The sequence below is a fragment of the Xenia sp. Carnegie-2017 genome, unplaced genomic scaffold (assembly GCF_021976095.1).
Source record: "Xenia sp. Carnegie-2017 unplaced genomic scaffold, XeniaSp_v1 HiC_scaffold_14, whole genome shotgun sequence".
NCBI classification, from domain to species: domain Eukaryota; kingdom Metazoa; phylum Cnidaria; class Anthozoa; order Malacalcyonacea; family Xeniidae; genus Xenia; species Xenia sp. Carnegie-2017.
In genome coordinates, this window is record NW_025813447.1 from 13,317,522 (window position 1) to 13,330,478 (window position 12,957).

General features: G+C 32.6%; 2 protein-coding genes across 3 annotated transcripts; both read right to left on the reverse strand.

Annotated features, from left to right (window-relative positions):
* Nucleotides 1-404: 404 nt before the first annotated feature.
* On the reverse strand, nucleotides 405-9,831 carry LOC124434560 (piwi-like protein 1). Its single transcript, XM_046984443.1, is given in 18 exon segments — nucleotides 405-912; nucleotides 1,166-1,350; nucleotides 1,463-1,702; nucleotides 1,830-1,900; nucleotides 2,012-2,240; nucleotides 2,554-2,705; nucleotides 3,051-3,238; nucleotides 4,815-4,892; nucleotides 4,982-5,024; nucleotides 5,208-5,325; nucleotides 5,391-5,523; nucleotides 5,605-5,672; nucleotides 5,675-5,715; nucleotides 6,434-6,634; nucleotides 6,729-6,809; nucleotides 6,885-7,163; nucleotides 7,316-7,686; nucleotides 9,719-9,831. Coding segments are annotated over 15 exon segments (1,935 nt in total). The 5' UTR covers nucleotides 6,800-6,809; nucleotides 6,885-7,163; nucleotides 7,316-7,686; nucleotides 9,719-9,831; the 3' UTR covers nucleotides 405-795.
* A 1,001-nt stretch (nucleotides 9,832-10,832) lies between these two features.
* Nucleotides 10,833-12,677, reverse strand: LOC124434283 (derlin-2-like). Of its 2 annotated transcripts, none has more exons than XM_046984167.1 (7): nucleotides 12,346-12,677; nucleotides 12,209-12,274; nucleotides 12,042-12,115; nucleotides 11,859-11,952; nucleotides 11,587-11,782; nucleotides 11,417-11,507; nucleotides 10,833-11,343 (listed from the first exon to the last, which is right to left on the reverse strand). In XM_046984167.1, the coding sequence occupies exons 1-7, from the start codon at nucleotides 12,436-12,438 to the stop codon at nucleotides 11,235-11,237; spliced, it is 723 nt and encodes a 240-aa protein (XP_046840123.1). In that variant the 5' UTR covers nucleotides 12,439-12,677; the 3' UTR covers nucleotides 10,833-11,234. The 2 variants fall into 2 exon arrangements, with proteins under 2 accessions (XP_046840123.1, XP_046840124.1); XM_046984168.1 differs by lacking the exon at nucleotides 12,346-12,677 and adding an exon at nucleotides 12,325-12,342 and having other exon boundaries at nucleotides 12,209-12,247.
* Nucleotides 12,678-12,957: the final 280 nt, after the last annotated feature.

Genomic DNA, 12,957 nt, shown 5'->3' on the forward strand with positions numbered 1-12,957 from the left:
AAATACCACGCATCTTAGAGGAGACCGCTGCCATTGAAAATAGCCAAGAATTTTTAACACGTAAAATGAACTTAAAATGCAGTGATACTATAAAATTTTCTCTTCATAAAAGCAAGCAATGCAATAACAAATATTTTAGAACACATTTTTTCGTTTCTACCTAATATTTCTATTTAAATATTAATTTTCAACATTTATTGAAAATTGTCATCAAAAATTTATCGGGAAAAAATGTGTTGAAATACACGGTTTGAAAAATATTAAATTAATTTGTAACACTTTCTTAATAAGATAGGCCGACTCTTTCAAATTCCCCATGAAAGTTTAGTATCAGTAAAAAACGTTCCGTAGATGGAGATTAAATAGTGCTAGTAAAAAGCCTAAAGTAAAGAAAAAGAAACAACTCACTTAAAAAACCTTTAATATCTTCAATATTTAAAAAAATCTCGCTTGTGCATCAGTCAAAAATGAGTAATTGAGATAATATCTGGGTTTTAATAAGCGACACCAAAAATTTGTTAACTATAAGAGAAGTTTGTTGTGTGAAGATAGAAGTCTCTCCCGCAACATTACCCAGCACACACAACCAACGTAGAGCAATCTTTCACAACCATTTGAGTACATCTAGTGTTGAACTTTATAAATTGCAAAAGAGTTGCCACCACATTTGCAGCACACGCAACAGGAAATTCTCGTGTCACAACTTGAGACTTTAGCCATTAACAAAACAAGTAAATCCAAAAACGATGTTAATCTTGAAAAACCACATCTTCATCTAAACTCTGTGTACATGTTTTACAAATAAAACAATCTATCAGAGAGTGAAATATCGGGTTCTTCGTGAACAGCAGTGCCAACGAGATATGCCAATTTGTGAGCGTATTGACATGGAGCTGGTACGCGGATTGTTCCCTGAAAAATAGAGATGATTAATTAAGATGAAAATGTCAAGAGTAAATATATTATACAATGATGACACATTGAACTGGATCAATAATTATTGTAACAATTGATAAAACCTTCTATGCAAAACCTACATCAGGAAATGATAAATTTGCTAATGAATGGTGTTTGAAGTGATTTTATCTTTAGCGTAACACCAGCCTCTTCAACAATGCTGTGACGTAATAGATGGTAAAAAACCCCACAATTATGTTCATCTTACCGGCCAGTTGTAGTAGAGATGTGTTAGTTTGTACGTGAGCCTTTGCATGTGATCTGGTTTGAGGCCCGTTGTATCATAAATGACATTGTAATGTGTTGGTGTTACAGTGCCTTGGCGAACCGATTGACTTATCAAATAAAAGTCGTACCATTCCCTACGAGTGACACAACTATCTACTACAGTTCCTAAAGAAACGATAGAAACTTGCTTTAGTCAAACAATATAATCATCACATGACATTAAAATGAACTAAAATCAAATAGCTGAAGAGCGAATAAAAACAAAGAAAAGTCAAACCTGGCTTTGGATTGGTAAGACGTCCACTTCTGGCGAAGAAACGAGAATTAATTCTTTTCTTAACAACAACGAAACCAAACTTTGGTCGTTCTTGAAATCCTGCTCGTTTAAACACCTCCATACACTGTTTTACTTCGTGCTCATAAACTGCAGCAAGTTGACCATCACCAACACCATCACGATATACGATGATACGATCAGGTAAAGTCTTGTGAATATCATTGTAACGACGAAGAGCGCCTTAAAAATATCATCATATTCACTTAAAAAAATCACATAAGAATGGCTATATTAGTATTTTTGTCATTTCTCAATACTCTTGTTTGAAATAGTAAAAAGTTGAATTTACATCGGTATATATGCTTACTTGTTACACAAACTCTAATACCATCCACCAATTCCTGGCCAGTATGCTGTGACGTACATCTAGAATAGTACCTGCAAGATGCGAACGGATTTCTTTTATAATCAACAGGTTACGTGAATTTACCACAAAACACGAAAGTCAACGAACGAACGAACACCTCCAATTGCACTACACAAACATACTTTGTTAATGATTGATTCATACTGGCAACAAAACCAGCGATAGATTTTCCTTTGTTTTGTGAGTCATGGTAACAATCAATACCAATGGCCATAACACCTTTCAATGGAATTTTAACAGCCCACACTTCGCCGCCTAACTTGCAGTTCAATTGAATGCCAATCTTGGTACAAACAGACATCAACATTTGTTTCTTAGAAAGTGTTCTTGCAACAATAACTTGTGAAGACACTAAACAAAAATATTGTTTTACTAGTAGCTATACACACCCAAACAGAGATAAAAGGAATGACTGCATTTTCTCTCTGAAAAAAATGCAGATTCTAAACTGCACACAAAGACACACGTCGAACACAGACCTCGTTAAATTAACTAGATATCGTCAAAGTAGCAGACGAAAATATGACTTCAGCCCATGTAACAGTTTCTTGTTTTTTTTAAAAGAGTTTTCAAAAAAGGTTTTATAATTCAGCAAGTCACATACGTACATATTGATCACTCAATCAAAACATTGTCAAGAAACGTTTGTAAGATGCTTTAATACCTGGTTTTGAAACACAGCAAAACTTTTTTATTGCATCATAACGATCTTTACGATTTGTAGGCAAGATACAAGTTACTAAACGAATATCATCTGTCATTTGTGCCTGCATTGTCTTGATATAAGTATCGGTTTTGTCATTTTGCAACTCACACCTGTAAATAAAATATAACGAAAAAATCCATTTGATACTTTGAAGATATATATTTGAACAGCAAAACATTTCAATCAGGCCAAAATTTTAATATCTTCATTTTGTGATAAGTAAAGATCTCATAAAATTTTCCAATGCTGATAAAAACAGATTTTCTCCCACATTGTTTTATTTTTTTCATCAAAAGCTGGTGTAAAATGGAAAACTTCAGACAGAAAACAAAAGAGAAAATATCAAAGTTTGATAAATCCCTATACACTTGTATAACATTGAGTTAAGTCAAATCATATCCATTCTATTTGAAATTAATCACTGAGAATTTAAAACATAATTTGGAATTTCTTACATCTTTGGTTTGCTGACAGGTATTTTCATAGGACCACAGACACGTTGTAATGTTTGGCAGAAATCTTCTGCAATCCCTCTATCACGAGCTGTAAATAAAATCATCCATCTATCTAAAGCAACGGAAGATCTTAATTCCATTGAGCGCATCTCTTTGCTCCATTCTGCACTAGCTGGATTGTAGGTGTACTAAAATAAAAAGAAACATTAGTCACACATGTTTGTAAATACTATAGCACAACAATTACCTTGGTCACATATGTTTGTAAATACTTTAGCACAACAATTACATTGGTCACACATGTTTGTAAATACTACAGCACAACATTTACCTTGGTCACATATGTTTGTAAATACTACAGAACAACAATTACATTGGTCACATATGTTTGTAAATACTACATTGGTCACATATGTTTGTAAATACTACAGCACAACAATTACCTTGGTCACATATGTTTGTAAATACAGCAACCTTGGTCACATATGTTTGTAAATACTACAGAACAACAATTACATTGGTCACATATGTTTGTAAATACTACAGCACAACAATTACCTTGGTCACATATGTTTGTAAATACTACAGCACAACAATTACCTTGGTCACATATGTTTGTAAATACTACAGCACAACAATTACCTTGGTCACATATGTTTGTAAATACTACAGCACAACAATTACATTGGTCACACATGTTTGTAAATACTTTAGCACAACAATTACATTGGTCACACATGTTTGTAAATACTTTAGCACAACAATTACATTGGTCACATATGTTTGTAAATACTTACATATGTTTGTAAAACAGCACAACATTTACCTTGGTCACACATGTTTGTAAATACTACACAACAATTACATTGGTCACACATGTTTGTAAATACTACAGCACAACATTTACCTTGATCACATATGTTTGTAAATACTACAGCACAACATTTACCTTGATCACATATGTTTGTAAATACTACAGCACAACATTTACCTTGGTCACATATGTTTGTAAATACACAACATTTACCTTGGTCAGTTTGTAAACAACATTTACCTTGATCACATATGTTTGTAAATACTACAGCACAACATTTACCCTGGTCACATATGTTTGTAAATACTTACATTGGTCACACATGTTTGTAAATACTACACAATTACCTTGGTCACATATGTTTGTAAATACTACAGCACAACAATTACATTGGTCACACATGTTTGTAAATACTACAGCACAACATTTACCTTGGTCACATATGTTTGTAAATACTACAGCACAACAATTAACACATGTTTGTAAATACTACAGCACAACAATTACCTTGGTCACATATGTTTGTAAATACTACAGCACAACAATTACATTAGTCACACATGTTTGTAAATACTACAGCACAACATTTACCTTGGTCACATATGTTTGTAAATACTACAGCACAACATTTACCTTGGTCACATATGTTTGTAAATACTACAGCACAACATTTACCCTGGTCACATATGTTTGTAAATACTACACCACAACAATTACATTGGTCACACATGTTTGTAAATACTAGAGCACAACATTTACCTTGGTCACATATGTTTGTAAATACTAGAGCACAACATTTACCTTGGTCACATATGTTTGTAAATACTAGAGCACAACATTTACCTTGGTCACATATGTTTGTAAATACTAGAGCACAACAATTACATTGGTCACACATGTCTGTAAATACTACAGCACAACAATTAGAATAGAGATTAAAAGTTACTTACAATTTGTCCTTCTTCCTTGTGTTGCATTTCTTCTGGAGGAAGAATACGCCCTTCAACATTAAGTAACTGATTGTCAAACTAAAAAAAACACAATGATGAAATATATGTTTTTCATATTATATTCTATAATAATGCATTCTTTAATAGCTATAAATGAGCATTAATACCTTTATGCCCCAGCCATCGAGTTCCTGTTTACAATCAGGATGGCTAAACAACAAATTTATAAGTAATAGTTGTCAGGTCAGCTAAATAAAATGTCAAGACATAATCACATTAAAAGTGAGTGCAAAATGCTGTGATTTATGTAAAGTCAACTTAGTTTTAAACTACAAACATTTCTTTACCAAGAATATCCATCCTAGAAAGAGATTTTCAATGGCTATTATTTACCTCTTTATGTCATTCATGAACTTTACAAGTGCATCGTTTCGTTCTTGTGGAGCTATTCTAGTGTGTGTGGCAAGGTCTTTCATCAAATTGAAATCATTTCTCATTTCATCGGACAAACCTAGTTAACATAACCACACTGTAACTAAATTATAAACAAAATCAAGACAATTTTATAACAAGCACCTGTCATATAACAAAGTTCAGGAAGCAAATGAATAGGTCTGTCATCTAATTTCTTTCCACCTGGACCAAATTTGCTTTTCGCTCGTGTCACTAACAAAGGCTGTTGTGGATCTTGTATTACTTTATTATATTGCTAGATGAACAAATTTTTCAATTATACACGAAGTCTCAACAAGGAAATTCATATTTCCATAATCATGTTAAAAGTTTGTACCCTCTTGTAGTAATCAGCATATGTAATCGTTGATCCATCAAAAAGTTGAAATGTATCACCAGGTTGCTATCCCAGTTAATGTCTTCAACACGGTATGTTTTGTTATTATACCTGAAAAAATAGGACCAAATAACTTAAACTCATGATAATCATGTTTTTCATGATTAAATTTACAAAATCTAGGAGTGTGCAAAATTTATTTTTTTGCAAGTGTGATCAACAATTTTTATTAAAATTATAACTACAGCATACAAATATAAATGTTAAAAAACTAAATCAAATATAACTAAAATCAATGTTTAAAATATCCATGATAAAGGGACAGTCAAGTGTAAAGACAACATTCCCAATAACCTAGGTCAATATTTAAAGTATGTTCGCGAGTTGAGGAGTGTGCAAATTAACTTTAATTGTTAATAGCTGTTATCAAATATCCTTCAACAATATACATTTTCACATCAGTATGTTGGTTGTCATGGAAACAGCACGTTTAACAACTTCATCGTAAGTAGATGATACAAAGCATGAAAATAGCCTGTATTTATTGGTTAAAACATAACGTGAGAAAAGTGCAGTGTATTTTCATGTCAGTTTGCATTAGTTATATGTTGGCATAACATTGAACAAAGCTGAAGTCTTTCAAAAGCAACATTATTTTGTGAGACAAAAATATCTGAACAAACAGAAGACAATTAGTGCTGCAAAAAGGTGAAATCCTTTTGTTTTTACACAGATATACAAATAAAAATAAACTAAAACCAGGGAATAAGAAAAAAGCAAAAAGTGCTGTTAATAAATTGCATGAAATAATTTGAAATTTAGACATTACCGTGTCAAGACAATTTCACCAACAAGCTTTTTTGTCACTTCTTGATAAAATCTATCATTATTCCTCATTTTTTCTTTTAGATCATACATGAACTCTAACACAGTTTCCTTGCGCAGAACCTTGTGTGAGACCTCACAGCACAGCAAAATGCTTTGTTCATACATCAAAATTGATGTTATAAAACCAGGCCAAAGTTCAAGGCTAGAAAAAAAACATGATAAAACAAATCCACACACTAATATAAAAAAATGTATTATATGATCTACTTCACACAGAAAGTTTTTTGCAAACTCACTGGTGTTTTGGAATGGCAATTGGTGAATCTGGTTTGAAGTAATGTCTTTGAATTTGCTTCATGTTTAACATACCCAAAATCCTACAAAAATCATCAAATCTTGTGTAAATAAAGGGAAAAGTCAAATCATTCTTAAAAGGGTTCCTTCATACTAACCTTCTGAAAATAACATTGTAAACTTGCAGACCTAATGGACTGTTTTCTGGAATCTCATTAGTGAGTGTAATTGTTATCTCCACAGGTGAGTTATCACTTTTCTATGGGTGATCACCTTTGTAACAGTCTCTGGAAGTTTCTTAGGCATGAACAGGATCATACCATCAAATGCTCGAGGTCTACCAAGCAGTTCACCTTGACCATTTATCATTGCAAATCTGACCTTCTTATTATCAACTTCAGGTGAAAATGATACTTGATACTGGTACAACAAACGATCTAATCAAACAACATTTGGTTTTTATGTCAACCACAATGATCAATACAAACAATCATTAGTTCAATTGATGAATCAGTAGAGGGGAATTTAACATATTCTTGAAAAACACTAGTTATAAGAAACCAACAAAATATCTTGTTTTGGTACCCACCTACAACCATGGTCATCCTGAAATAATTGGAAACCAGCTGGATTCTGGTACCACTTGACCCTCGTTTATCAACACACCATTGTGGTCTGCATTCCACTTCTACATATCGATTAAATTGTCGTCGTCCTCCACCTTCTGCAACACTCATTTGTGCCATAGCTTGGGTGGGTGGGGCTCCTGCTCCACTTTCAGATGGAGCTACCTGTGGTGGTGCCTGTGGTGTTGGAGGATGTGCACCAGTTTGCGGGGTGATGCTCCATGTGATCTTCCACTCTCTTCTCCAGGTCTTCGAGCTTCTTGTTGAGGTTGTCTAGCCCTACCTCTACCACGAGTACGACCTTTAGCTCTTCCAGTCATTTTGCTTCACCAATCTGAAAACAAAGAAAAGATATAAATATAAACTCAATCATTTTATGTTGTACAAAATATATCAAGCTTTTTCTTCCAAGCATCTAAGTTTAATGACTTCAATGACAAACTTCTCATAACAACATGGTCTGACATTGCTAAAATAAGATTTGATATCTTAACAATACAATCTTAAAGTGAAGTAAAAATGAGTTACGTATCTAATTTAATTTCCATGCTGACAAACCAAAGGAAATTTTCATAAGGAAAATTTCACAAATAAATGTTAACTGATGTCCTAAAGACAATAACTCAAGAAAAAGAATGAAAAGCTGTGAAATCAACAATGTATATTATGGCAAAACACAGACTTAGTGAGTTATCAGGTTGCATAAGGCACAGTGTGTTATCTATTAAATAATTGTATTTTCGAAACATCTTAAAAGGTGCTTAAAAGGACACTTATGCATTTTTTTTGAGGTAGGGGTAGTAATTCCTTTGACAACTATTTTGGCTGTTGCAGGTTACTACACTGATCACCACAGCTTAGAACTACACCTGACAATGCAGAAACCATAATTTAGAATAACAGAAATACAATAGCACATACAACCATTGTTTTCGCAATATTTACTTTGACATACCATAATATTCAATACTCATGTCATTGTAAGACATAAAAAGTGCTGCTTTAGAACAACTAAACCCATTTGAACTTAACACAAAATGGATTGTAATTTAAATGCAATAGCTTTTTCTGAGTATGACTAGTTATTGTGATAAAAATTTCATTTTGAGAAATTCAAAGTCCATCATTATCTGACAATAAGTTCTATTTGCTTGTCAGTCTGAAAACAACAATGTCAAAAATTTGTTATCAAAGACAAATGAACTCCTTTATTAATTGATTTACCATAAGATTTTAACAAGTTTTTGGAGATACAGTATATGCAGCAATAAATTAACAAATATACTCTACTTGTACCTATAACTGGCCTGTTAGCAAAAAATCCACAATGAATCAATGTGTAAATAGAAGTTGATCAATTACTTTACGTTCTAGCTAACAAATGCCTTAAAAACGGCAAGTCATTTATAGCTCTGTCAAAACCTTACAAAGCCTGCTGTGCCAAGCACTCAACTAAACATGAAGACTACCCATTGTCACTATGATTATCAACATATGAAATATGATTTTTTGAGAATTTTGATGGAGATGCCTGTTTTTGCAATACAGCCTCCAGCTAAATCATTGTGAAAACACTGTAAATCGAACTTATTTTAAGAGAGCAGGTTCTCTCCCGTTATGTTTTGTCCAGTTTATCAACATGATGTTTTGCCTTTTTCATAAGTTTATATAACACTTTAGACTAATCCAGCATGGTGGGAAAACATTATTTACTATAAATAGCCCAAAAAAATTTGGAACACAAGTTTATGAGTAAAACATAATATCATTGTTCATCAACAATTTCCACTGCCAAGTTTTGACAAAAAAACAAAACAAAAAACAAACAAAGTTCCACTCAAAAGGGAGAAGATATAGACGACAGGCTAGGTCATCCCAAGGCGGGATAAAATATTGCTGTGAATAAAAACAATGAGAGTCCAAACAAATATCACCCAGAGAAAACTATAATACACACCAGAGATGTACTAAATAAAGCATTTCTTCAAACCGGCACAACTTAACGAAAATTTACGAAATTTACAAAAATTATGCGTACTTTTAAGGGTAGCCATGGTTGACCACGAGGTTCAACGTTCCCACACATATTTAAACATATATTTTCACAAAATGAAGGTAGCTCATCGCCACATGTTCCTAAAGCAGACCTTTTACAATATAGAATGACAAAAATAATTAACATTTCGTTATTTTAGGCCTCATTTCCTTGAAGGAATGCACAAGGGGAAGGTGTCTTAGTGTTCAGGTCAATAGATAGTATTAAGTTTAATAGCAAAATACACAGAGAAAGAGGAGTTTCGTTAGGTAAAAGAATCACATAGACAGCTGCAAAGGTCAGGCCAAACATGATTAATCATGAAACTTACCAAACACAAAAACCTTCCTAACTTCGCCTATCTTAATTTTTCGCCCACCAGATTTCTCTATAACTTGGATACTCCTACAATATGATAGCGGTAAGCCACGAGGTGTAGCTCAGCCAATCACAGACCTGACATTAACATAATACTAGTACTTTATTGGTTAATTATTTGACAGTGAAATCTCATCTCTATCAGGGGAAATAAATGATAGAGAGGTCTTGAAAACGAGCAATACACAGGATGTTTTGCACATAAATAATATTAGCAAACATTCATGTCTCATAAATGCAAGTAGCTTGAGAGAAAGAATGAGTTTTCCTTTCTATGTAACAAGGCCAACTCTTTTCTTGACATTAATTATGAACGTAATTTGCTTGCGTGAAACGAAATATTTTCCTTGACTAATGATATTTGACAAAGTTCCTGTTTAAAAGCCGCTATGCAGATTTAGAACAAGGTTCTTTATTATGACAAAACTGTTGTTCGCCTCCAGTAATAAAGCAACAGCGTTATTTATTTACAGTAAGCAAGATGTAATTGTGACGATGATAAATACGACATTTTACTTTTTCTAACAACCCTATTCAAAACAGAGTAGTAAAAATATTTTTATTTGACATGAAAAAAAAATTTATTGCGTTTCACTTTCAAAAAAACGAAGTTATTATTACATCAGAAGAATAACAGATAACTTATTTTAAGTTGACTTTACAGCACAGATTTCTATTAAATAAAATAAAGATTATCGTAACGTCAAATCAAATTCATCAATCAACTGGTTCAACTTATTCTGTCTTTTTCCCAGCTATTCATCCACAGATTCATACTTGTGCTTTATATGCTTCCACAATTTCTAAAAAATCATGTTTTAAGAATTACATAGTCTCTAAGAGACAAATATCACTACTACTAAACAGTCATACTTACACCTTGATTGACTCGTTCATAATAATTATCCCAACCTTGATCAAATATTCGTTCAAAAAGCACTGCACCCACCACAATGGTCAAAGCAAACGTAGATGTCCGCCGAAATAAAGCGTTGTATACATGACGTCCAAATGCCATGAGTAAAAGATGTTTATTAAATATAAAAAAGATTTCAAAATTTCCAAGATGGCGTCGTCAACAATAATAATTGTACTGGTGTTTCCACTTTACACTTCATACTCTATTTCATACACCATAACTTCATATTCTATATTTCATACTACACTACTTCATAATCATTTCAAATACATAAAAAATATTACATGCAAAAACAAAAGCTACATAAAACTTAAAAATTTTATTTATGTATGGAAACCATAAAGAAATAAAATTACTGTATTTGTAGAGATCAATAAATTATAATTAAGGGCATGAAAAATATCTTCACAATGTTGTTTCATTATATCTTTCTTCACACATTCAACAAATGACAATGGGACTTTACAGAGACCTTTATAACTTATATGGATGTTGAAAAGATATGAAAGTATATTGATTGCAATGAACAGGCGACTAAAATCTGCTATCATTATCTACCATCAGGGTCATTCTGCATACCCCATTGAAAACCACCAGGTCGATCTTCAGGCATTGGTTGATAGTTTGGATCAGTTGGTGCCCCATCAAATAAACTTCGTCTAAAAAAATAAACAGCCATTAAATTTTTTCATGAAAACTGCAATTTAAATGGCAAGAAAAGGTTGATTTTACAATATTGAAGGTGTTTTTAATATTTTAAATCCTCCAGATTGCTCAGGAAACACATCTTCAAGGAAATAATAAATATGTCCAACAGCAATGCCTAAAAAAATTCATTTTAAAAATTTCATGGTGTAATTCTATACCCAAACAGTGAATACATAAAGCAGACATAACATTACCCATCAAATCAACAACAACAGAATTTCCAAGCATAAGAGAGAAGCCAAACAAGACCCATGGTAGATAGGGAGCTTGAAAATTTAATAATCCAAAGAAATTCATTCTTACATAAGGATTACGTCTGCTCCAAACATATACCAACATTATTGTAAATGCTTGACCAAGAAACACAATGTTTATTCCTAAGGAAATAAGCTTTGTGACATTAAGAAAATAGACATGGAATTTCTTAAGAATATTTTATCAATAATAACATCCATTAAAAGGATACAATCATTAAGATAGCACCAAATATGAACATGAAAACAAAATCTGCTGTTCTTCCACGAAAAGAACCTTCTTCTAGCATTCTACAATAACGATATCTTAAAGCAAGTGTAAAGGAAGGTAGACAATCAGTCAAAAAGGATGTTACTCATTTCACTCAATAAACCACAATTTACCAAAAAGATACGTAAATATCATGTTAAATAAGAAATTGAATCCAACTGTGCCAAAGAACAAAAAATTTGTAAATAGCCTCCAGACCTAAAGAACAACACAAAATGAACAATTAAATAATGAAAAAAGGAAACACAATGGATATGTATTGTTTATTTTTACTGAAGGTATCGAACAAACCTGGTACTGTTTGAATATCAACTCAGGATTGAAATACAACTGAAACGGAGTTATAATATCCAATTGCTAAACATAAACAACGTTATTTAACACAAACGTTACTGCTTCGACATTACCATTTAGTGGCTTTTACTTACAACTGCCAACGTAGTAAGTACACAAGCCGTTGTATAAGCTCTTGTTACGGGAGGCATTTGCATGTACTCTGTTTGAAAAGTTTGATAAGCCATTTTATGCAAGAAGTGAAATATATACGATAAAAATGAAGATTATGTAAAGTTCACAACTTCCAAATTTCACACGCCACAAACACGAGATAGCGGAAACACACTTTTCATTATATCTTCGACCTTCTGTACCAAAATGTACTAATATGTACTATTATGTAGTTGGATGTAATGTGCTCGAGTGTGCTGTGCAAATGCAATGCCACGCAGCCACGATTTTATTGAACTGCAAAAAATACCTGAATAAGATGTCTCTTTTTGTTGTACATACAAGAAGGGAAACTAGACATAGTGATATCATAATTTATGGAAAATTCAATAAAATTATAGTTTTTCACAAAAACAGAGAATGAATACTGTATTGTTGGCTTTTTCTGGCACATGGTACCCATATGGTACTGCAAAAACATACATGCAATAAAAGGGATGAAAAAGTGTTTGATATTTGTAAACACTAGGACATGGATGTATTTTCAAAATTGGACATGACACTAACCTAAGCCATTTTGTGAGAGCGTTGAT